The 26,688-nt window shown below is 40.7% G+C and overlaps 2 protein-coding genes across 5 annotated transcripts in view; both read right to left on the bottom strand.

The window, feature by feature from the left end:
• Nucleotides 1-1,255, bottom strand: part of klhl4 (kelch-like family member 4) — a 48,631-nt gene extending 47,376 nt beyond the window's left edge. For both annotated transcript variants that reach the window (XM_017689983.1, XM_037540709.1), the window contains exon 1: nucleotides 1,107-1,255. The gene's annotated coding sequence lies outside the window, so the exon portion shown is untranslated. The remainder of the gene's footprint in view (nucleotides 1-1,106) is intronic.
• Nucleotides 1,256-2,045: 790 nt separating this feature from the next.
• The window catches only part of ahnak (AHNAK nucleoprotein), a 38,049-nt gene continuing 13,406 nt past the window's right edge, over nucleotides 2,046-26,688 (bottom strand). Inside the window, exons 3-7 of one of the 3 annotated variants that reach the window (XM_037540441.1) lie at nucleotides 26,131-26,194; nucleotides 25,233-25,389; nucleotides 24,893-25,098; nucleotides 12,937-24,472; nucleotides 2,046-12,579 (exon numbers count right to left, since the gene is read on the bottom strand). In XM_037540441.1, the coding sequence (XP_037396338.1) occupies nucleotides 3,161-12,579; nucleotides 12,937-24,472; nucleotides 24,893-25,098; nucleotides 25,233-25,389 (21,318 nt within the window). In that variant the 5' untranslated portion in view covers nucleotides 26,131-26,194 and the 3' untranslated portion in view covers nucleotides 2,046-3,160. Of the gene's footprint in view, nucleotides 24,473-24,892; nucleotides 25,099-25,232; nucleotides 25,390-26,130; nucleotides 26,195-26,688 lie in introns of all 3 variants that reach the window. The other 2 variants (XM_037540439.1, XM_037540440.1) reach the window with 2 other exon arrangements.

Genomic DNA, 26,688 nt, shown 5'->3' with positions numbered 1-26,688 from the left:
TATGACTAATGTTAATTAATTAGGTCAGAAACACATTTTGGAATAAATAATGCAGCTAGAATAAAGTTATATGACTGCTTACGTTTCTGATTTTCTCCACCATAGCCACAAGTCAGAAGACAGCAGGTACCAATAAAGAGATGAAGAAATTCAAATGTGCCTTTATCTTATCAGATAAAATAAAGAAAAAGGCATTATGGAGGTATTAGACTGTGAACAGATGCCTGCAGCTGGCTAATGGACATTTCCTAAGCCGTTATGTTTGCCAGTCCATGCTGTCTCCAAGTTTGTATGATTTAAAAAATAGCCATAAAATGAAACAAAAGCTGCCCAACATTAAATATGTCTTTGTAAACTCCATAATTCCCAGTGTTTTTAGGATTGTGATGTAGAGAAGATATTTATTGTTGATGAAAACTTCTTGTTTGTGTGTGTGGGTGAGTGTTTGCGTGTATATATATATATATATATATATATATATATATATATATATATATATATATATATAAAATCACTGTTGTCTGAACAAAACCTTGTATCTCCAACATGGTCATTTTACAGGAGAATGAAAAAAACTTACTTTATGGGAGTCAATGGAACCAGAATTTTTTGCAAGTAATTCTGGGCTGTTTCTTTTGGTCTATTTATTATGAAATGTACACACAATGTGAAAAAACAGGTCGTTTTTTAAACTATGTCAAAACTGAAAAATTTTGTTCCGACAGCATCGATATATATCTTGTACTACGATTAAAGCATAAGTTGTTAATTACCAAGATTGGGCTTTATCTCTGCTATATTTTATATATTCTCTATATTTTACAGAATAAAGAATCAGATTCCTTTATTCAAGAAAATAACATAATTCTTTATCATAAATTTAGACTAAAAACTATTAAGCCTTTTAATCACCTTTGCATCTTGTATTAGTTACTTACTAAATATGAATTCCCTCGTATACATTTCTTTGCACTGATAAATAAAAATGTCTATTATAATAAAGAGCAATGTTTCTTATTCATTCTCTCATGAGAATGCTGCAAATGATTGGTCCTAACAAGTATTGCATACTAAGAAATGTTTTAAGAAGAAAAATTAGGTCTTACCTTTCAAACTTTACAGTAAAATTGCTGTGTTGGTCAGTATTCCCTGTTACAGAAAGCAGCAAATGTGTCTAACTAGGATAGGCTTTTCGTGATTTTAAGTGAATCCAAACAGGGATCTCCTTTGTTCTGCAAAGCCCTGCTCCACTGGCAAACACTTGCACACTAAAAAGAATTGCATTTTCCTCCCAGAGAGGAAATTCGTTCCTTCCTCAGCATTGGCCTCAATGGCTAGGTTTGAACCAGGAAACCAGGCATCATTTCCTGTTTTCTTGGCTCTTGTGTCTGCCATTTTTAAACCCTCAGTTTGAAGTACTGATGATGACTGACTTGAGCATGTATCGGATGAGTAGGTGTGGAAGTGATAATACTCTTTTGTTGGATCACATTCATGAAGTAAGACTTGTATATTATGCTCCAGGGTATATTTTGGTTTGTCCATCTGAATTTACATGGCCAAATCTTCAGACTAATTATTCAGTAACTGTATGAAATCAATGCATATTTTTATATTGTTTATTTAGTAAAAGCTCCATTCAGATGAACAGAAAATGGGTTTTATGACCATACACATAGTTATATGTTTACAATTTACTGCAGAAAGCCAAAAGTAAAATTTGTATGTTTATTGCTGAAGAGACGTCATCTGTTCATAGTTTATAGCCCAGATTTGTGGATTTGGTCAGCTTTCAGTAGACATAATTGAGTTTAGCTTCATTTATTATAAGGGTTTAAAATTACATTACCCATCTATTTGACTGGAAAGAAGACAGTTACAGCATCATATGACACCCGCTTTTTGAATGTAGCTTATGAAATATTAACGTTATGAAGAATATGACAAAGTGCGTTTTGGAATCACCGGTGTTTCCAAGGAGCATAAGAGGCTACCTTAAAAGGCTGCTATTGCAACATTTGTACATATTGAACACACATACACAGTGGTAATTGAACACTTTATTTGGCTTGTTTTGCAGCTGACACAGGAAACAAAATAAGTAACAGTTGAAAAACTTGTAGCATAAATGTCCCATATGGGCATTGCCCTATTCAATAAGTCTGTAGTCATTCCTTTACAATTCAGCACAGCCTTTCACTGAATGAAAATCAGTTGAGTGGGAGGGAGAGAGAGAGAGAGAGAGAGATTCAACTGAAAATAAAATGAGAGAAATATCTAAGTGTTGTCATGAAAACAGTAGTGGCTGATGACTGATAGTCTGTTGTGTAGGTTTGATGTGCATTAGATTGTTAATGTTTTTTTCAGTCAAATAGTCTAACTGGATATAAATATTTAGGGAGCTGATCTTGGGACAAACTACATAATGATGAGATACACAGTTTCTGTGTTTGTTTTACTTGTTACAAAAAGTCGTGCCCCTCCTCCATGTGTTTTATTACATAAGCCGTTTATTTACATTTTTTTTACAATCCTAATATATAAAGTGGCAGCTAAATGCACTGTCACTTTTAAATTTACTAATTCATGTTATAAGTACTATACAGCACTGATTGCTTATCTGAAGCTTAAAAATGATAAAATCTCAAATATAACATTTAGTTTATTTATTTATTTTCATGAAATTTTATATGTGAACAGGCATTCTTGTAAGTAGCAAGTAAGGCACTATTTATGACAGATGATTGCAAAACCATTTCCCCTTAAAGGTTAAAAAATACAAAAATATAATATCATAAAATGTTTAAATCCAGATGCAGATATGTCATTTCAACTAGTGATCTGTTGTAGTATTGAATTTAAAATGTGATAGTAGGCTCATTTTTTCTATTTACAAATGACATTTAAAATTACAATACAGATTTCTCTTATTTACAGTTAAATTGTGAGTTCAAAAGACTTGACCTGTACCCCATCAAAATGAAAAGAAAATATTTGGGGAGGGGGTGGTAAAGAAATGAAACAAACCTAAAGCGTCTGTTTACGACAGTGCACTGTATTTAAGTAAGGCTTAAAAAGTAGCTTTCTAGCTTAGAATATGCCAACAGATAGTACAGATAACAGCTAGAACATTAGTGCCTTGTAATAGTATCGCAACGCATTATTTCTTTGGTGAAACAGCTATTTCAACTCGTGGGAAACGAAAACCACTCTTTGAACCACTATCACTGCTAGATGATGATGGAACTCTGGATTTCTTTGAAATAAGATCACCTCCACTAGCTCCTTCTATCTTGGCTTCACTATCATCTCCAAGTGTTACTTCATAGGAACCTTTGGATTTTGAGCCAAAACCGCCAAATGTGCCAAACTTCAACTTTCCTTTTTTGCCTTTCACCTTAGCGTCTCCAACATCCACAGAAATATTACCACCCTCTGTCTGTAAATGCCCTTCAACAGAAGTGGGGGAAGCTAGTTCTCCTTCATCACTCAGAGAAGAAGAGCGATGTCTTGATTTCTTGTAAAGATCAAGTGATGCAGATTTACTCTTCGGTGAAATTTTCAAACCAGAACCCCCCTCTACCATCTTGCCACCAATCAGCTGCCCTGAACTCAGACTTAACTCTTTAGACACCTTGGCACCGCCCTCACTTGTGAATGCAATTTCAGGTCCCTGAAAAGTAAGATCAGCTGCACTTCCACCCTTGGTTTTAGACTTGCCAAAGAATCGTGGCTTTTTTACTTTGACTTTTCCACCGCTGCTTTTCAGATCTGGACTATGCATCTCCAGGCTTTGTGAACTCACATCAGTTCTAGCAGTTAATTCTCCTGAACCTACATCAACACCTATCTCCCTTCCCTCTACCTGAGGCAAAGCAATTCCAAACTTTGGCACTTTGATCTTAGGAAAGCTTACATTACCCTCAGGATATTCCATTTTACCAGACACGCCTGCATCTGTACTTATTCCTATTTCTCCTTGTTTCTGATCTGTACTAACTCCATGTGGTAATTTGACCTTTACAGCTGGCATCTTCAACTCCACGTCCTGAGCTCCTGCTTCTATTTTAACACCTTCAGCATCAATTGTGTGATCTTTAACTCCACCTTCAACACTTCCCTTTAATGTACCAGACACTGATTTTGAAGTTCCAGACACTGAGCCACCACCTTTACCTTTTGGGGATTTAATGTCAAATTCCACACCAGGAAAATGGAGTTTTCCAAAGAGTGGCTTCTTTACCTTAGGCCCCTTGATGTGCACATCAGATGAGTCTACATCTAACTCAGCACCATCAGTTTTGGTATTTATGTCAATGTCTGTTTTCATCTTCCCTTTTATCTTTGGCATTTTGAATTTATCCTTCTTTCCTTTGAGATTAATTTCCACATCTTGGACTTCTAAACTGCTATCAATAGCAGGGCCCTTGCCAGTGATTTTAGGGGCTTTGATATTAATGCCTGGTCCTTTTATATCAGCTTCAGCTTTGGCAAGATTTATGTCCATGTCAGAACCCTCCATTGTAGGGCCCTTCATTCCAAAAGATGGCACTTTGATTTTGGGTATCTTAAAACCTCCTTCTAGACCCTCAATACTAACATCTGGTCCCTCAATGTCTACCTTTGGAGTCTTTATACCAACTTCAGTCTTTGAAGCAGACACATCCACATCTCCCTTCAGTTTTGGTCCCTTAAGGTGGAGATCCACATCAGGAACAGATACTTCAGGACCTTTGATTTTGCCTTCAAGTCCACCAATCTTAGTATCTGTACTTTTTATGTCAATCTTGGGGCCTTTAATATCAAAATTGGACTTTGGAATATTTACATCAATGTCAGTACCCTCCACTGTTGTACCCTTAATTCCAAATGATGGCATTTTTATTTTGGGGATTCTGAATCCTCCTTCTGTTCCTGCAATGTTAATATCAGGTCCCCCAATATCAAGTTTTGGAGCTTTGATGTCACCTTTAATCTCTGGAACCCTTCCCTCGGCATCAAGATCTACACCTACTTTCGGAGGTTTGAAATCACCTTTAATATTTGGAACTGAGACATCCATATCTCCCTTGATTTTAGGGCCTTTAACATTAAAGTCTACATCAGGCATGGAAATCTTTGGACCAGATATGGTGGGCATTTTCAATTTAGGACCCTTGATTTTCCCTTCAGGACCTTCAATTTCAATGTCAGGACTTTTAACGTCAATCTTGGGACCTTTAATGTCAATGTTACCCTTTGGTAAATGTGCATCAACATCAGGGCCCTCCACTTTTGGTCCTTTCAATCCAAATGACGGCATTTTGAATTTGGGCATCTTAAAACCGCCTTCTGGTCCCTCTACATCAATTTCTGGACCTTCAATGTCTACTTTGGGTGCTTTAATGTCGCCTTCGATCTTTGGAACTGAGACATCTACATCTCCCTTTAGTTTGGGGCCTTTAACATTGAAGTCAACATCAGGCATGGAAATATTTGGACCCGATAATGTGGGCATTTTCAATTTTGGACCCTTGATTTTCCCTTCTGGTCCTTCAATGTCAACATCTGGGCTTGTAACGTCGATCTTGGGACCCTTAATGTTGATATCGCCCTTGGGTAAATTTACATCAACATCAGAGCCCTCCACTTTTGGCCCTTTAAATCCAAATGATGGCATTTTGATTTTGGGCATCTTGAAACCACCTTCTGGTCCCTCTACATCAATCTCTGGACCTTCAATGTCTACTTTGGGTACTTTAATGTCGCCTTCGATCTTTGGAACTGAGATATCCATATCTCCCTTAAGTTTAGGGCCTTTAACATTGAAGTCGACATCGGGCATGGAAATCTTTGGACCAGACATGGTGGGCATTTTGAATTTAGGACCCTTGATTTTCCCTTCTGGTCCTTCAATATCAACATCTGGGCTTTTAACATCAATCTTGGGACCCTTAATGTCAATATCACCCTTTGGCAATTTTACATCAACATCAGGGCCCTCCACTTTTGGCCCTTTCAATCCAAATGATGGCATTTTGAATTTGGGCATCTTGAAGCCACCTTCTGGTCCCTCTACATCAATCTCTGGACCTTCAATGTCTACTTTGGGTGCTTTAATGTCGCCTTCGATCTTTGGAACTGAGATATCCATATCTCCCTTAAGTTTAGGGCCTTTAACATTGAAGTCAACATCAGGCATGGAAATCTTTGGACCAGATATGGTGGGCATTTTGAATTTGGGACCCTTGATTTTCCCTTCTGGTCCTTCAATGTCAACATCTGGGCTTGTAACGTCGATCTTGGGACCCTTAATGTTGATATCGCCCTTGGGTAAATTTACATCAACATCAGGGCCCTCCACTTTTGGCCCTTTAAATCCAAATGATGGCATTTTGATTTTGGGCATCTTGAAACCACCTTCTGGTCCCTCTACATCAATCTCTGGACCTTCAATGTCTACTTTGGGTGCTTTAATGTCACCTTCGATCGTTGGAACTGAGATATCCATATCTCCCTTTAGTTTAGGGCCTTTAACATTGAAGTCGACATCAGGCATGGAAATCTTTGGACCAGACATGGTGGGCATTTTGAATTTAGGACCCTTGATTTTCCCTTCTGGTCCTTCAATGTCAAAATCTGGGCTTTTAACATCAATCTTGGGACCCTTAATGTCGATATCACCCTTTGGCAATTTTACATCAACATCAGGGCCCTCCACTTTTGGCCCTTTCAATCCAAATGATGGCATTTTGAATTTGGGCATCTTGAAGCCACCTTCTGGTCCCTCTACATCAATCTCTGGACCTTCAATGTCTACTTTGGGTGCTTTAATGTCACCTTCGATCTTTGGAACTGAGATATCTACATCTCCCTTTAGTTTGGGGCCTTTAACATTAAAGTCGACATCAGGCATGGAAATCTTTGGACCAGATATGGTGGGCATTTTGAATTTGGGACCCTTGATTTTCCCTTCTGGTCCTTCAATGTCAACATCTGGGCTTGTAACGTCGACCTTGGGACCTTTAATGTTGATATCACCCTTGGGTAAATTTACATCAACATCAGGGCCCTCCAGTTTTGGCCCTTTAAATCCAAATGATGGCATTTTGATTTTGGGCATCTTGAAACCACCTTCTGGTCCCTCTACATCAATCTCTGGACCTTCAATGTCTACTTTGGGTGCTTTAATGTCGCCTTCGATCTTTGGAACTGAGATATCCATATCTCCCTTAAGTTTAGGGCCTTTAACATTGAAGTCGACATCAGGCATGGAAATCTTTGGACCAGACATGGTGGGCATTTTAAATTTAGGACCCTTGATTTTCCCTTCTGGTCCTTCAATGTCAATCTCTGGGCTTTTAACGTCAATCTTGGGACCCTTAATGTCGATATCACCCTTTGGCAATTTTATATCAACATCAGGGCCCTCCACTTTTGGTCCTTTCAATCCAAATGATGGCATTTTGATTTTGGGCATCTTGAAACCCCCTTCTGGTCCCTCCACATCAAGCTCTGGACCTTCAATATTTACTTTGGGTGCTTTTATGTCGCCTTCCATCTTGGGTACTGAGACATCAACATCTCCCTTTATTTTAGGTCCTTTAACATTGAAGTCGACATCAGGCATGGAAATCTTTGGTCCAGATATGTTGGGCATTTTGAATTTGGGACCCTTGATTTTTCCTTCTGGTCCTTCAATGTCAACCTCTGGGCTTGTAACATCAATCTTGGGACCCTTAATGTTGATATCACCCTTGGGTAAATTTACATCAACATCAGGGCCCTCCAGTTTTGGCCCTTTAAATCCAAATGATGGCATTTTGATTTTGGGCATCTTGAAACCGCCTTCTGGTCCCTCTACATCAATGTCTGGACCTTCAATGTCTACTTTGGGTGCTTTAATGTCACCTTCGATCTTTGGAACTGAGATATCCATATCTCCCTTAAGTTTGGGGCCTTTAACATTGAAGTCGACATCAGGCATGGAAATCTTCGGACCAGATATGGTGGGCATTTTGAATTTAGGACCCTTGATTTTCCCTTCTGGTCCTTCAATGTCAACATCTGGGCTTGTAATGTCGACCTTGGGACCTTTAATGTTGATATCACCCTTGGGTAAATTTACATCAACATCAGGGCCCTCCACTTTTGGCCCTTTAAATCCAAATGATGGCATTTTGATTTTGGGCATCTTGAAACCGCCTTCTGGTCCCTCTACATCAATCTCTGGACCTTCAATGTCTAGTTTGGGTGCTTTAATGTCGCCTTCAATCTTTGGAACTGAGATATCCATATCTCCCTTAAGTTTGGGGCCTTTAACATTGAAGTCAACATCAGGCATGGAAATCTTTGGACCAGATAATGTAGGCATTTTGAACTTGGGACCTTTGATATTTCCTTCTGGTCCTTCAATATCAACCTCTGGGCTTTTAACATCAATCTTGGGACCCTTAATGTCAATATCACCCTTTGGCAATTTTACATCAACATCAGGGCCTTCCACTTTTGGCCCTTTCAATCCAAATGATGGCATTTTGAATTTGGGCATCTTAAAACCACCTTCTGGTCCCTCTACATCAATCTCTGGACCTTCAATGTCTACTTTGGGTGCTTTAATGTCGCCTTCGATCTTTGGAACTGAGATATCTACATCTCCCTTTAGTTTGGGGCCTTTAACATTGAAGTCAACATCAGGCATGGAAATCTTTGGACCAGATATGGTGGGCATTTTAAATTTGGGACCCTTGATTTTCCCTTCTGGTCCTTCAATATCAACATCTGGGCTTGTAACGTCGATCTTGGGACCTTTAATATTGATATCGCCCTTGGGCAAATTTACATCAACATCAGGGCCCTCCACTTTTGGCCCTTTAAATCCAAATGATGGCATTTTGATTTTGGGCATCTTGAAACCACCTTCTGGTCCCTCTACATCAATCTCTGGACCTTCAATGTCTACTTTGGGTGCTTTAATGTCGCCTTCAATCTTTGGAACTGAGATATCCATATCTCCCTTAAGTTTAGGGCCTTTAACATTGAAGTCAACATCAGGCATGGAAATCTTTGGACCAGACATGGTGGGCATTTTGAATTTAGGACCCTTGATTTTCCCTTCTGGTCCTTCAATGTCAACATCTGGGCTTTTAACATCAATCTTGGGACCCTTAATATCAATATCACCCTTTGGCAATTTTACATCAACATCAGGGCCCTCCACTTTTGGCCCTTTCAATCCAAATGATGGCATTTTAAATTTGGGCATCTTGAAACCACCTTCTGGTCCCTCTACATCAATCTCTGGACCTTCAATGTCTACTTTGGGTGCTTTAATGTCGCCTTCGATCTTTGGAACTGAGATATCTACATCTCCCTTTAGTTTGGGGCCTTTAACATTAAAGTCGACATCAGGCATGGAAATCTTTGGACCAGATATGGTGGGCATTTTGAATTTGGGACCCTTGATTTTCCCTTCTGGTCCTTCAATGTCAACATCTGGGCCTGTAACGTCAATCTTGGGACCTTTCATGTTGATATCACCCTTGGGTAAATTTACATCAACATCAGGGCCCTCCAGTTTTGGCCCTTTCAATCCAAATGATGGCATTTTGAATTTGGGCATCTTGAAACCACCTTCTGGTCCCTCTACATCAATCTCTGGACCTTCAATGTCTACTTTGGGTGCTTTAATGTCGCCTTCGATCTTTGGAACTGATATATCCATATCTCCCTTAAGTTTAGGGCCTTTAACATTGAAGTCGACATCAGGCATGGAAATCTTTGGACCAGACATGGTGGGCATTTTAAATTTAGGACCCTTGATTTTCCCTTCTGGTCCTTCAATGTCAACATCTGGGCTTTTAACGTCAATCTTGGGACCTTTAATGTCGATATCACCCTTTGGTAATTTTACATCAACATCAGGGCCCTCCACTTTTGGTCCTTTCAATCCAAATGACGGCATTTTGAATTTGGGCATCTTGAAACCACCTTCCGGTCCCTCTACATCAATCTCTGGACCTTCAATGTCTACTTTGGGTGCTTTAATGTCGCCTTCGATCTTTGGAACTGAGATATCTACATCTCCCTTTAGTTTTGGGCCTTTAACATTGAAGTCTACATCAGGCATGGAAATTTTGGGACCAGATATGGTGGGCATTTTGAATTTGGGACCCTTGATTTTTCCTTCTGGTCCTTCAATGTCAACATCTGGGCTTTTAATGTCAATCTTGGGACCTTTAATATCGATATCACCCTTTGGCAATTTTACATCAACATCAGGGCCTTCCACTTTTGGTCCTTTCAATCCAAATGATGGCATTTTGATTTTGGGCATCTTGAAACCACCCTCTGGTCCTTCCACATCAAAGTCTGGACCTTCAATGTCTACTTTGGGTGCTTTAATGTCACCTTCCATCTTGGGTACTGAGACATCAACATCTCCCTTTATTTTAGGTCCTTTAACATTGAAGTCAATATCAGGCATGGAAATCTTTGGACCAGATATGGTGGGCATTTTGAATTTGGGACCCTTGATTTTCCCTTCTGGTCCTTCAATGTCAACATCTGGGCTTTTAACGTCAATCTTGGGACCTTTAATATCGATATCACCCTTTGGCAACTTTACATCAAAATCAGGGCCTTCCACTTTTGGTCCTTTCAATCCAAATGATGGCATTTTGATTTTGGGCATCTTGAAACCACCTTCTGGTCCTTCCACATCAACGTCTGGACCTTCAATGTCTACTTTGGGTGCTTTAATGTCACCTTCAATCTTTGGAACTGAGACATCAACATCTCCCTTTATTTTAGGTCCTTTAACATTGAAGTCAATATCAGGCATGGAAATCTTTGGACCAGATATGGTGGGCATTTTGAATTTGGGACCCTTGATTTTCCCTTCTGGTCCTTCAATGTCAACATCTGGGCTTTTAATGTCAATCTTGGGACCTTTAATATCGATATCACCCTTTGGCAATTTTACATCAACATCAGGGCCTTCCACTTTTGGTCCTTTCAATCCAAATGATGGCATTTTCATTTTGGGCATCTTGAAACCACCTTCTGGTCCTTCCACATCAAAGTCTGGACCTTCAATGTCTACTTTGGGTGCTTTAATGTCACCTTCAATTTTTGGTACTGAGACATCAACATCTCCCTTTATTTTAGGTCCTTTAACATTGAAGTCAATATCAGGCATGGAAATCTTTGGACCAGATATGGTGGGCATTTTGAATTTGGGACCCTTGATTTTCCCTTCTGGTCCTTCAATGTCAAAATCTGGGCTTTTAACGTCAATCTTGGGACCTTTAATATCGATATCACCCTTTGGTAATTTTACATCAACATCAGGGCCTTCCACTTTTGGTCCTTTAAATCCAAATGATGGCATTTTGATTTTGGGCATCTTGAAACCACCCTCTGGTCCTTCCACATCAAAGTCCGGACCTTCAATGTCTACTTTGGGTGCTTTAATGTCACCTTCAATCTTTGGTACTGAGACATCAACATCTCCTTTTATTTTAGGTCCTTTAACATTGAAGTCAACATCAGGCATGGAAATCTTTGGACCAGATATGGTGGGCATTTTGAATTTGGGACCCTTGATTTTCCCTTCTGGTCCTTCAATGTCAATCTCTGGGCTTTTAACGTCAATCTTGGGACCCTTAATATCGATATCACCCTTTGGCAATTTTACATCAACATCAGGGCCTTCCACTTTTGGTCCTTTCAATCCAAATGATGGCATTTTCATTTTGGGCATCTTGAAACCACCCTCTGGTCCTTCCACATCAAAGTCTGGACCTTCAATGTCTACTTTGGGTGCTTTAATGTCACCTTCAATTTTTGGTACTGAGACATCAACATCTCCCTTTATTTTAGGTCCTTTAACATTGAAGTCAATATCAGGCATGGAAATCTTTGGACCAGATATGGTGGGCATTTTGAATTTGGGACCCTTGATTTTCCCTTCTGGTCCTTCAATGTCAACATCTGGGCTTTTAACGTCAATCTTGGGACCTTTAATATCAATATCACCCTTTGGTAATTTTACATCAACATCAGGGCCTTCCACTTTTGGTCCTTTCAATCCAAATGATGGCATTTTCATTTTGGGCATCTTGAAACCACCCTCTGGTCCTTCCACATCAAAGTCTGGACCTTCAATGTCTACTTTGGGTGCTTTAATGTCACCTTCAATCTTTGGTACTGAGACATCAACATCTCCTTTTATTTTAGGTCCTTTAACATTGAAGTCAACATCGGGCATGGAAATCTTTGGACCAGATATGGTGGGCATTTTGAATTTGGGACCCTTGATTTTCCCTTCTGGTCCTTCAATGTCAATCTCTGGGCTTTTAACGTCAATCTTGGGACCCTTAATATCGATATCACCCTTTGGCAATTTTACATCAACATCAGGGCCTTCCACTTTTGGTCCTTTCAATCCAAAGGATGGCATTTTGATTTTGGGCATCTTGAAACCACCCTCTGGTCCTTCCACATCAAAGTCTGGACCTTCAATGTCTACTTTGGGTGCTTTAATGTCACCTTCCATCTTGGGTACTGAGACATCAACATCTCCCTTAAGTTTAGGGCCTTTAACATTGAAGTCAATATCAGGCATGGAAATCTTTGGACCAGATATGGTGGGCATTTTGAATTTGGGACCCTTGATTTTCCCTTCTGGTCCTTCAATGTCAACATCTGGGCTTTTAATGTCAATCTTGGGACCTTTAATATCGATATCACCCTTTGGCAATTTTACATCAACATCAGGGCCTTCCACTTTTGGTCCTTTCAATCCAAATGATGGCATTTTCATTTTGGGCATCTTGAAACCACCCTCTGGTCCTTCCACATCAAAGTCTGGACCTTCAATGTCTACTTTGGGTGCTTTAATGTCACCTTCAATCTTTGGTACTGAGACATCAACATCTCCTTTTATTTTAGGTCCTTTAACATTGAAGTCAACATCAGGCATGGAAATCTTTGGACCAGATATGGTGGGCATTTTGAATTTGGGACCCTTGATTTTCCCTTCTGGTCCTTCAATGTCAATCACTGGGCTTTTAACGTCAATCTTGGGACCTTTAATGTCAATATCACCCTTTGGCAAATTTACATCAACATCAGGGCCTTCCACTTTTGGTCCTTTCAATCCAAATGATGGCATTTTGATTTTGGGCATCTTGAAACCACCCTCTGGTCCTTCCACGTCAAAGTCTGGACCTTCAATGTCTACTTTGGGTGCTTTAATGTCACCTTCAATCTTTGGTACTGAGACATCAACATCTCCCTTTATTTTAGGTCCTTTAAGATTGACGTCTACATCAGGCAAAGAGATTTTAGGACCAGAGATTGATGGCATTTTAATTTTGGGACCTTTAATCTTTCCTTCTGGTACCTCTAGGTCTACAGATGGACTCTTGATGTTAACATCAGGTGCTTTAATGTCAATATCTGCTTCAGGCATATTTATTTCAACAGTAGGCATATCTGCCTTAGGCGATTTAAATCCAAACTTTGGCATTTTGAATTTTGGCAACTTGAATCCACCTTCTGGACTTTTAACATCCACATTAATATCACCTTTTGCAGGTTTAACCTCAACATCTGGTCCGTCAATTTTAGGTCCTCTCAATCCAAATTTTGGCATTTTGAACTTGGATTTCTTCAAACTGCCTTCAGGCACATCCAGGTCAACTTTGGGACCTTCAATTTCTACTTTGGGGACAGCAATATCTCCCTCAACTGTTGGAACAGAAACTTCCATGTCACTTTTCATTTTGTGTCCTTTAAGCTTGAAGTCCACATCAGGCATAGAAATCTTTGGGCCTGATATAGATGGTATCTTGAATTTTGGACCTTTCACTTTTCCATCAGGTCCCTCAATGTCAACATCTGGGACATTGATGTCTACGGCTGGTCCCTTTATGTCAACTTCAGCTTTGGGAAGGCTTAAATCGACATCAGGGCCCTCAACCTTTGGACCTTTAAGCCCAAATGATGGCATTTTGATTTTTGGCATCTTGAATCCACCGTCAGGTCCTTCAATGTCAACATCTGGTGCTTTGATATCTACTTTTGGTGCCTTCACATCTGCTTCCATCTTAGGAAGTGAAACATCAACGTCTCCTTTTACTTTAGGGCCTTTCAGGTTGAAATCCACATCTGGCATAGAGATCTTTGGACCAGAGATGGTTGGCATCTTAAATTTAGGACCTTTCACTTTTCCATCAGGTCCCTCAATGTCAAGATCTGGGACATTGATGTCTACAGCTGGTCCCTTTATGTCAACTTCAGCTTTGGGAAGGCTTACATCAACATCAGGGCCCTCAACCTTTGGACCTTTAAGTCCAAATGATGGCATTTTGATTTTTGGCATCTTGAACCCACCTTCAGGGCCTTCAATGTCAACATCTGGTCCTTTGATATCTACTTTAGGGGCCTTCACATCCGCTTCCATCTTAGGAACTGAAACATCAACATCTCCTTTTACTTTAGGGCCTTTCAGGTTGAAATCCATGTCTGGCATAGAGATCTTTGGACCAGAGATGGTTGGCATCTTAAATTTAGGACCTTTCACTCTTCCGTCAGGTCCCTCAATATCAACATCTGGGACATTTATGTCTACGGCTGGTCCCTTTATGTCAACATCAGCTTTGGGAAGGCTTACATCAACATCAGGGCCCTCAACCTTTGGACCTTTAAGCCCAAATGATGGCATTTTGATTTTTGGCATCTTGAAACCACCTTCAGGACCTTCAATATCAACATCTGGTCCTTTGATATCTACTTTCGGGGCCTTCAGATCCGCTTCCATTTTAGGAGCTGAAACATCAAAATCCCCTTTTACTTTGGGGCCTTTCAGGTTGAAATCCACATCTGGCATAGAGATCTTTGGACCAGAGATGCTTGGCATCTTGAATTTAGGACCCTTCACTTTTCCATCAGGTCCCTCAATGTCAACATCTGGGACATTGATGTCTATGGCTGGTCCCTTTATGTCAACTTCAGCTTTGGGAAGGCTTACATCGACATCAGGGCCCTCAACCTTTGGACCTTTAAGCCCAAATGATGGCATTTTGATTTTTGGCATCTTGAATCCACCTTCAGGGCCTTCGATATCAACATCTGGTCCTTTGATGTCTACTTTCGGGGCCTTCACATCCGCTTCGATCTTAGGAACTGAAACATCGACATCCCCTTTTACTTTAGGGCCTTTCAGGTTGAAATCCACATCTGGCATAGAGATCTTTGGACCAGAGATGGTTGGCATCTTAAATTTAGGACCTTTCAATTTTCCATCAGGTCCCTCAATGTCAAGATCTGGGACATTAATGTCTACGGCTGGTCCCTTTATGTCAAGTTCAGCTTTGGGAAGGCTTACATCGACATCAGGGCCCTCAACCTTTGGACCTTTAAGCCCAAATGATGGCATTTTGATTTTTGGCATCTTGAATCCACCTTCAGGGCCTTCGATATCAACATCTGGTCCTTTGATGTCTACTTTCGGGGCCTTCACATCCGCTTCGATCTTAGGAACTGAAACATCGACATCCCCTTTTACTTTAGGGCCTTTCAGGTTGAAATCCACATCTGGCATAGAGATCTTTGGACCAGAAATGGTTGGCATCTTAAATTTAGGACCTTTCAATTTTCCATCAGGTCCCTCAATGTCAAGATCTGGGACATTAATGTCTACGGCTGGTCCCTTTATGTCAAGTTCAGCTTTGGGAAGGCTTACATCAACATCGGGGCCCTCAACCTTTGGACCTTTAAGTCCAAATGATGGCATTTTGATTTTTGGCATCTTGAATCCACCTTCAGGGCCTTCAATGTCAACATCTGGTCCTTTGATATCTACTTTTGGGGACTTCACATCTGCTTCCATCTTAGGAAGTGAAACATCAACATCACCTTTTACTTTAGGGCCTTTCAGGTTGAAATCCACATCTGGCATAGAGATCTTTGGACCAGAGATGCTTGGCATCTTGAATTTAGGACCCTTCACTTTTCCATCAGGTCCCTCAATGTCAACATCGGGGACATTGATGTCTACGGCTGGTCCCTTTATGTCAACTTCAGCTTTGGGAAGGCTTACATCGACATCAGGGCCCTCAACCTTTGGACCTTTAAGCCCAAACGATGGCATTTTGATTTTGGGCATCTTGAATCCACCTTCTGGGCCTTCAATGTCAACATCTGGTCCTTTGATATCTACTTTCGGGGCCTTCAAATCCGCTTCCATCTTAGGAACTGAAACATCAACATCCCCTTTTACTTTAGGGCCTTTCAGGTTGAAATCCATGTCTGGCATAGAGATCTTTGGACCAGAGATGGTTGGCATCTTAAATTTAGGACCTTTCACTCTTCCGTCAGGTCCCTCAATATCAACATCTGGGACATTTATGTCTACGGCTGGTCCTTTTATGTCAACATCAGCTTTGGGAAGGCTTACATCAACATCAGGGCCCTCAACCTTTGGACCTTTAAGCCCAAATGATGGCATTTTGATTTTTGGCATCTTGAAACCACCTTCAGGACCTTCAATATCAACATCTGGTCCTTTGATATCTACTTTTGGGGACTTCACATCTGCTTCCATCTTAGGAACTGAAACATCAAAATCTCCTTTTACTTTAGGGCCTTTCAGGTTGAAATCCACATCTGGCATAGAGATCTTTGGACCAGAGATGCTTGGCATCTTGAATTTAGGACCCTTCACTTTTCCATCAGGTCCCTCAATGTCAACATCGGGGACATTGATGTCTACGGCTGGTCCCTTTATGTCAACATCAGCTTTGGGAAGGCTTACATCGACATCAGGGCCCTCAACCTTTGGACCTTTAAGCCCAAACGATGGCATTTTGATTTTGGGCATCTTGAATCCACCTTCTGGGCCTTCAATGTCAACATCTGGTCCTTTGATATCTACCTTTGGTGCCTTCACACCTGCTTCCATCTTAGGAACTGAAACATCAACATCCCCTTTTACTTTAGGGCCTTTCAGGTTGAAATCCACATCTGGCATAGAGATCTTTGGACCAGAAATGGTTGGCATCTTAAATTTAGGACCTTTCAATTTTCCATCAGGTCCCTCAATGTCAACATCTGGGACATTGATGTCTACGGCTGGTCCCTTTATGTCAACTTCAGCTTTGGGAAGGCTTACATCAACATCGGGGCCCTCAACCTTTGGACCTTTAAGTCCAAATGATGGCATTTTGAATTTGGGCATCTTGAATCCACCTTCAGGGCTTTCAATGTCAACTTCTGGTCCTTTGATATCTACTTTTGGGGACTTCACATCTGCTTCCATCTTAGGAACTGAAACATCAACATCACCTTTTAGTTTAGGGCCTTTCAAGTTGAAATCCACATCTGGCATAGAGATCTTTGGACCAGAGATGCTTGGCATCTTGAATTTAGGACCCTTCACTTTTCCATCAGGTCCCTCAATGTCAACATCTGGGACATTGATGTCTATGGCTGGTCCCTTTATGTCAACTTCAGCTTTGGGAAGGCTTACATCAACATCAGGGCCCTCAACCTTTGGACCTTTAAGCCCAAATGATGGCATTTTGATTTTTGGCATCTTGAATCCACCTTCAGGTCCTTCAATGTCAACATCTGGTCCCTTGATATCAACTTTTGGGGCCTTCACATCTGCCTCTATCTTTGGAACGGAAACATCGACATCCCCTTTTACCTTAGGGCCTTTCAGGTTGAAATCCACGTCTGGCATAGAGATCTTTGGACCAGAGATGGTTGGCATCTTAAATTTAGGACCTTTCACTTTTCCATCAGGTCCCTCAATGTTGACATCTGGGACATTGATGTCTACGGCTGGTCCCTTTATGTCAACATCAGCTTTGGGAAGGCTTACATCAACATCAGGGCCCTCAACCTTTGGACCTTTAAGCCCAAATGATGGCATTTTGATTTTTGGCATCTTGAAACCACCTTCAGGGCCTTCAATATCAACATCTGGTCCTTTGATGTCTACTTTTGGGGCCTTCACACCAGCTTCCATCTTAGGAACTGAAATATCAACATCGCCTTTTACTTTAGGGCCTTTCAGGTTGAAATCCACGTCTGGCATAGAGATCTTTGGACCAGAGATGGTTGGCATCTTAAATTTAGGACCTTTCACTTTTCCATCAGGTCCCTCAATGTCAACATCTGGGACATTGATGTCTACGGCTGGTCCCTTTATGTCAACTTCAGCTTTGGGAAGGCTTACATCAACATCAGGGCCCTCAACCTTTGGACCTTTAAGCCCAAATGATGGCATTTTGATTTTTGGCATCTTGAATCCACCTTCAGGGCCTTCAATATCAACATCTGGTCCTTTGATGTCTACTTTTGGGGCCTTCACTCCAGCTTCCATCTTAGGAACGGAAACATCGACATCCCCTTTTACTTTAGGGCCTTTCAGGTTGAAATCCATGTCTGGCATAGAGATCTTTGGACCAGAGATGGTTGGCATCTTAAATTTAGGACCTTTCACTTTTCCATCAGGTCCCTCAATGTCAACATCTGGGACATTGATGTCTACGGTTGGTCCCTTTATGTCAACATCAGCTTTGGGAAGGCTTACATCAACATCAGGGCCCTCAACCTTTGGACCTTTAAGCCCAAATGATGGCATTTTGATTTTTGGCATCTTGAAACCACCTTCAGGGCCTTCAATATCAACATCTGGTCCTTTGATGTCTACTTTTGGGGCCTTCACACCAGCTTCCATCTTAGGAACTGAAATATCAACATCGCCTTTTACTTTAGGGCCTTTCAGATTGAAATCCACGTCTGGCATAGAGATCTTTGGACCAGAGATGGTTGGCATCTTAAATTTAGGACCTTTCACTTTTCCATCAGGTCCCTCAATGTCAACATCTGGGACATTGATGTCTACGGCTGGTCCCTTTATGTCAACTTCAGCTTTGGGAAGGCTTACATCAACATCAGGGCCCTCAACCTTTGGACCTTTAAGCCCAAATGATGGCATTTTGATTTTTGGCATCTTGAATCCACCTTCAGGGCCTTCAATATCAACATCTGGTCCTTTGATGTCTACTTTCGGGGCCTTCACTCCAGCTTCCATCTTAGGAACGGAAACATCGACATCTCCTTTTACTTTAGGGCCTTTCAGGTTGAAATCCATGTCTGGCATAGAGATCTTTGGACCAGAGATGGTTGGCATCTTAAATTTAGGACCTTTCACTTTTCCATCAGGTCCCTCAATGTCAACATCTGGGACATTGATGTCTACGGCTGGTACCTTTATGTCAACATCAGCTTTGGGAAGGCTTACATCAACATCAGGTCCCTCGACTTTTGGACCTTTAAGCCCAAATGATGGCATTTTGATTTTTGGCATCTTGAATCCACCTTCAGGGCCTTCAATATCAACATCTGGTCCTTTGATGTCTACTTTTGGGGCCTTCACACCAGCTTCCATCTTAGGAAGTGAAATATCAACATCCCCTTTTACTTTAGGGCCTTTCAGGTTGAAATCCACATCTGGCATAGAGATCTTTGGACCAGAGATGGTTGGCATCTTAAATTTAGGACCTTTTACTTTTCCATCAGGTCCCTCAATGTCAACATCTGGGACATTGATGTCTACGGCTGGTCCCTTTATGTCAACTTCAGCTTTGGGAAGGCTTACATCGACATCAGGGCCCTCAACCTTTGGACCTTTAAGCCCAAATGATGGCATTTTGATTTTTGGCATCTTGAATCCACCTTCAGGGCCTTCAATGTCAAAATCTGGTCCTTTGATATCTACTTTCGGGGCCTTCACATCCGCTTCGATCTTAGGAACTGAAACATCGACATCCCCTTTTACTTTAGGGCCTTTCAGGTTGAAATCCACATCTGGCATAGAGATCTTTGGACCAGAGATGGTTGGCATCTTAAATTTGGGACCTTTCACTTTTCCATCAGGTCCCTCAATATCAACATCTGGGACACTGATGTCTACGGCTGGTCCCTTTATGTCAACTTCAGCTTTGGGAAGGCTTACATCAACATCAGGGCCCTCAACCTTTGGACCTTTAAGCCCAAATGATGGCATTTTGATTTTTGGCATCTTGAATCCACCTTCAGGGCCTTCAATGTCAATATCTGGTCCTTTGATATCTACTTTTGGGGCCTTTACATCTGCTTCCATCTTAGGAACTGAAACATCGACATCCCCTTTTACTTTTGGGCCTTTCAGATTGAAGTCCACATCTGGCATAGAGATCTTTGGACCAGAAATGGTTGGCATCTTAAATTTAGAACCTTTCAATTTTCCATCAGGTCCCTCAATGTCAACATCTGGGACATTGATGTCTACGGCTGGTCCCTTTATGTCAACTTCAGCTTTGGGAAGGTTTACATCAACAGCAGGGCCCTCAACTTTTGGACCTTTAAGCCCAAACGATGGCATTTTGATTTTGGGCATCTTGAATCCACCTTCAGGGCCTTCAATGTCAACTTCTGGTCCTTTGATATCTACTTTTGGGGACTTCACATCTGCTTCCATCTTAGGAACTGAAACATCGACATCCCCTTTTACTTTTGGGCCTTTCAGATTGAAGTCCACATCTGGCATAGAGATCTTTGGACCTGACAGAGATGGCATCTTGAATTTGGGACTTTTCACTTTTCCATCAGGTCCCTCAATGTTGACATCTGGGACATTGATGTCTACGGCTGGTCCCTTTATGTCAACTTCAGCTTTGGGAAGGCTTACATCAACATCAGGGCCCTCAATCTTTGGACCTTTAAGCCCAAATGATGGTATTTTGATTTTTGGCATCTTGAATCCACCTTCAGGGCCTTCAATGTCAACATCTGGTCCTTTGATATCTACTTTTGGTGCCTTCACATCTGCTTCCATCTTAGGAACTGAAATATCAACATCCCCTTTTACTTTAGGGCCTTTCACGTTGAAATCCACGTCTGGCATAGAGATCTTTGGACCAGAGATGGTTGGCATCTTAAATTTAGGACCTTTCACTTTTCCATCAGGTCCCTCAATGTCAACATCGGGGACATTTATGTCTACGGCTGGTCCCTTTATGTCAACTTCAGCTTTGGGAAGGCTTACATCGACATCAGGGCCCTCAACCTTTGGACCTTTAAGCCCAAACGATGGCATTTTGATTTTTGGCATCTTGAATCCACCTTCAGGGCCTTCAATGTCAACATCTGGACCTTTGATATCTACTTTTGGTGCCTTCACATCTACTTCCATCTTAGGAACTGAAATATCAACATCCCCTTTTACTTTAGGGCCTTTCAGGTTGAAATCCACGTCTGGCATAGAGATCTTTGGACCAGAGATGGTTGGCATCTTAAATTTAGGACCTTTCACTTTTCCATCAGGTCCCTCAATGTCAACATCTGGGACATTTATGTCTACGGCTGGTCCCTTTATGTCAACTTCAGCTTTGGGAAGGCTTACATCGACATCAGGGCCCTCAACCTTTGGACCTTTAAGCCCAAACGATGGCACTTTGATTTTTGGCATCTTGAATCCACCTTCAGGGCCTTCAATGTCAACATCTGGTCCTTTGATATCTACTTTTGGTGCCTTTACACCAGCTTCCATCTTAGGAACTGAAACATCAAAATCCCCTTTTACTTTAGGGCCTTTCAGGTTGAAATCCATGTCTGGCATAGAGATCTTTGGACCAGAGATGGTTGGCATCTTAAATTTAGGACCTTTCACTTTTCCATCAGGTCCCTCAATGTCAACATCTGGGACATTGATGTCTACGGCTGGTCCCTTTATATCAACTTCAGCTTTGGGAAGGCTTACATCGACATCAGGGCCCTCAACCTTTGGACCTTTAAGCCCAAATGATGGCATTTTGATTTTTGGCATCTTGAATCCACCTTCAGGGCCTTCAATGTCAACATCTGGTCCTTTGATATCTACCTTTGGTGCCTTCACACCTGCTTCCATCTTAGGAACTGAAACATCAACATCCCCTTTTACTTTGGGGCCTTTCAGGTTGAAATCCACATCTGGCATAGAGATCTTTGGACCAGAGATGGTTGGCATCTTAAATTTAGGACTTTTCACTTTTCCATCAGGTCCCTCAATATCAACATCTGGGACACTGATGTCTACGGCTGGTCCCTTTATGTCAACTTCAGCTTTGGGAAGGCTTACATCGACATCAGGGCCCTCAACCTTTGGACCTTTAAGCCCAAATGATGGCATTTTGATTTTTGGCATCTTGAATCCACCTTCAGGGCCTTCAATGTCAACATTTGGTCCTTTGATATCTACTTTTTGTGCCTTCACATCTGCTTCGATCTTAGGAACTGAAACATCAATATCTCCTTTTACTTTAGCACCTTTCAGGTTGAAATCCATATCTGGCATAGAGACCTTTGGACCAGAAATGGTCGGCATCTTAAATTTTGGACCTTTAATCTTTCCTTCCGGTCCCTCTATTTCAACATCAGGTGCCTTTACATCTATAGCTGGTCCTTTCATTTTGGCATCTCCTTTGGGAAGACTTACATCAAATTCTGGGCCCTCCATTTTGGGTCCTTTAAAACCGAAAGACGGCATTTTGATTTTTGGCATTTTGTATCCTCCTTCAGGTCCCTCAATATCAACTTCTGGACCTTTAATATCCATTTTAGGTGCTTTGATATCCCCCTCGACCTTTGTTACTGAAACATCTGCATCACCTTTGATTTTTGGACCCTTTATGTCTAAATTCGGCATAGAAATTTCTGGACCAGAGATGGAGGGCATCTTTAATTTTGGACCCTTTATGTTTCCTTCAGGTCCCTCAATTTCAGCATTCAATGCTTTTATATCTATTGTTGGTCCTTTAATGTCAAGTTCAGGTTTAGATAGTTTAACATCTATATCTCTTCCTTCAACCTGTGGGCCTTTTAGCCCAAAAGAAGGGATTTTGATTTTTGTCATCTTAGTGCCTTCTTCATGCCCTTCAATGTCAACATTTGGACTTTTAATGTCCACTTTGGGTGCTTTGATGTCCCCTACAACTTTTGGAAGTGAAACATCTGCATTACCTTTAATTTGTGGACCTTTTATGTTAATGTCCACATCAGGCATGGAACTCTTAGGACCAGAAGGACAGGGCATCTTGGCATCAATGTCAGCATAGGGAGCTTTGATATCTATGGCTGGTCCCTTCATGTCGACTTCGGCTTTGGGAAGGCTTATTTCTACATGAGAACCTTCAACCTTTGGACCTTTAAATCCAAATGATGGCAATTTGATTTTTGATTCTGTCCCATCAGTATTCACCTTTGGGTCTTTAATATCTACTTTTGCAGCACAAACATCTACATCTCCTTTCATTTTTAGGCCCTTTATGTCCACATCAGTCTTAGAAACAGTCTGTTTTTGACCCTTGATGTTCAAATTCACCTCTTGCGTAGAAATTTTTGGTCCAGTGATGGATGGCATCTTATTACCCCCAATATCAAGTTCTGTCACCTTGATATCCCCCTTAATTTGTGGAACTGACACATCCATATCCCCAGTCTCTTTCTTTGGTGGCTTTACACTACCTTCTACTTTGAACCCTTTTACATCTATGCTAGGCTTTGGCAGCTTTATTTCACCAGAAGGTGAAGTGTCTGTGCCTTCCCATGACATTTTGCTGTCTTGTGATCCCACTCTCATGGAAAAACCTGAAACAAACTCTGTTCCTCCTTTCACATTTGAACCTTTCACCTCAAATTCAGTATCTGGTTTGGAAACAACAATTGTATGTTCTGTTAAATGTGGAGTAATGATCTCTCCTTTGTTCACACTGATGCTGAATCCTTTCCCACTTTCTTTCAAGTGCTGATCACTAATGCTGACATGACCTGCATCTTTGTCTAACACCATGCCCACTTTACCCGAGAGACCCACATTACTTGTACCTGTGTCTGCGGTGACTGAACCTTTGCTTATTCCACTCATCTCATGTTGAATCCACCCAGAATGGCCCAGTTCCCCTTGTGTTTTTTCCCCTGACAGTCCAGTGTCAGACAAATTAAGTTTCAGATCCTTCCCACTCCCCTCTATCCCTCTTTTTGTAATTGTTGTTTTGACATGTGCTGTACTCCAGTGCTTCTCAGAAGAACTAGTGGCTTCTGGATCTCTAAGTCTTACTTCCCCCACATCTATACCCTCTTGGGCACCAACTTTGCTTATAAGACTCCCATGCGGTAATCTGATCTGAGCAGAGCTCCCCTCTTGTTGCTCGTGTGGTGAAACATGAATTTTAATCTCTGGATTTGAAATATCAATCTGTTGCTGGCCAGATGCCCCTGGTATGTCCACAGTGTAGGTAGTGATTCGGCGAGTAATGGTAGTAATAGTGCTGCCGTCACTGCTGGTGCTGCTGTGACGTTCTGTACGTACATCAACTCCCTCTGCAAGGTCCTCAGACTTCAGTCTGGGCTTAATTTTCTTAGTGTAGATTCTCTTGTAGTCCTCATCATCCCCACTCTGCACAGACAGAAATCAGGAGTGAATATTAAAAAAATTAATTAATTAAAAAAAAAAAAAAAAAACTAACTAAAAAAAAGAATCCAAGAGTCCATACCTATATGTAGTAAAATCAATTGCCATTTTACAGATCTCACACCAATAATTTATTTCAATTTTGTTATACATGCAATTCATTAATTCAACCTGATTCAGCTCATTTCTGCCCACTAAAAAGTAACTGGGCAGGATTTTCAGTTATTCCATAACTGCATATAGATACAACCCTATACACCTACCACCAAAAGAACCGAAAAGCTGACATGATGAATTGTGTTTTAACAGGCTATTTCTAATTTCAAATAAAATACACACTCAAAACTTATAATTACTACATAGAAGTACATTTTAAAGGACAAAAGTAAGAAATGTTTATCATACTAGGATGATGTCAGGGCTAGAGCCTCCAAATCCACTTCGTCCTTCCCATGATAGTGTGCCCATGGGAGACCGGCAAGGTGACCTGTCTCCTGTCTTGTGCTGTAGTTTTAATCCAACTTTGTGTCGGTTAAGCGTCTTCAGTAAGTCAGCTGTTTCTGCTGAGCTCATGTTCTCAAAGTAAATGGTGGCACCCACAATCTGATCACCTGTAAGAGTGGATGAGATGCATTATAGGAATCAGACAGCAGATGTACAATGTCTTTTATTATTGGAATTTAATTATGGAGTGTGAAGTTATATTGATTTGAGATCATGATCAAGGTAACAGCCTGTTCTCTACCTTCAAATACTCTCCCAGTGTGAGCTGCAGGGGACTCTTCTTTCACTTCTTTGATGAAAATCTCTCCTTGGGCTTTTTGCTCTATTGTAAGCCCATGTTTATCAGCACCCATCCACTGTGGGAAGAGCACTTCCCTTGTATCTTCTTCATCAGCCATCTTGAAAACAGGGAAATAATCTAAATGAATATTTTCAGTGGGACAATGAACACAACTTTGTCAACTTTGATATTCTGGGGTAAGTCATGTCTTTCATTGGTACTGCTTCAACAAGTACACCACTGATAAAAAGCATTAGGCTACTTTTATGTGCAGTAAAAGAAAGAAAAGTCACAGGGCAAAGATGGTGTGCAAAAAGACTTACATAAAATAATAATTACAGTACACTTGTCTGATCGTTTACTGACAACAATGTCAAATTCAGTTCTTTACTGACACCTGGTGGTATGTATGTATGTATGTGTATATATATATATATATATATATATATATATATATATATACACATACACACACACACACACACACACACACAAACATATACAGGCACATACACACACACACACACACACACACATATATATATATATATATATATATATATATATATATATATATATATATATATATATGTGTGTGTGTCTGTGTGTGTCTAAGTAGATTCTATTCTACAAGCAGCTGCAGAATTATTTAATCTAAAGTTACTGCTAAATTGGAATATGCACTTTTAGGTAATCTGTAGTTCATTTTCATATGAGTAATATGTATCTTTTTTATGCATTACAGATCAAATAATGACAACACAATTGTATTTTTTCAGTATTTAACAGTGCAAGCTAGAGTGTTGCTTTCTGTAATTCATTAAACAGAAACTGTTTAATACTCAGCAAATATGCTTACTTCAAATCCTGTTTCTCTTTGACCTGTCCCCTGAAATGGACAGTATGAGCCCTAGTTTCACTCCCTGAAATCAAACAAAAGAAGGCTGTTGACATTCTTGACGAAAATAGTTATTTAATAACTGCCAGATATCTGTGCATGATCAAAATCTGCAGAGCTGCAAAGATATTTGATTTCACATTTTCAGGTAACAGGGTTTATTTTTCTAATAATAAAAAAAAAGTTTATAAATGGCTAGTAAATTGCCCACTTTCTGAACTATGAAGACGAAGTTCTAGCAGTATACCACTAGATGGCATTAAAAAGCTTGTCTAAAAACAAGTTTTAAACCAAAATGAATCCTTCACTGAATATTTCTGAACTAGAAGGGTAGTTGAAGATAAACCACACCCAAAGCCTCAGGAAACAGTTTGCTCATAGCTGAGATCAAATGTCTGTTTAGAGAACAGTGCTGTTTACAGGCTACCTCACACAACACAGGAAAATACATCTGCTGATGGCAAGCGCTTGAATATATAGTATAAGCATTGTTATTTTAAAAAATAAATATTTATACAA

The sequence above is a fragment of the Pygocentrus nattereri genome, chromosome 8, assembly GCF_015220715.1.
Source record: "Pygocentrus nattereri isolate fPygNat1 chromosome 8, fPygNat1.pri, whole genome shotgun sequence".
NCBI classification, from domain to species: Eukaryota; Metazoa; Chordata; class Actinopteri; order Characiformes; family Serrasalmidae; genus Pygocentrus; species Pygocentrus nattereri.
This window is presented reverse-complemented; position numbering and strand designations above follow the sequence as displayed.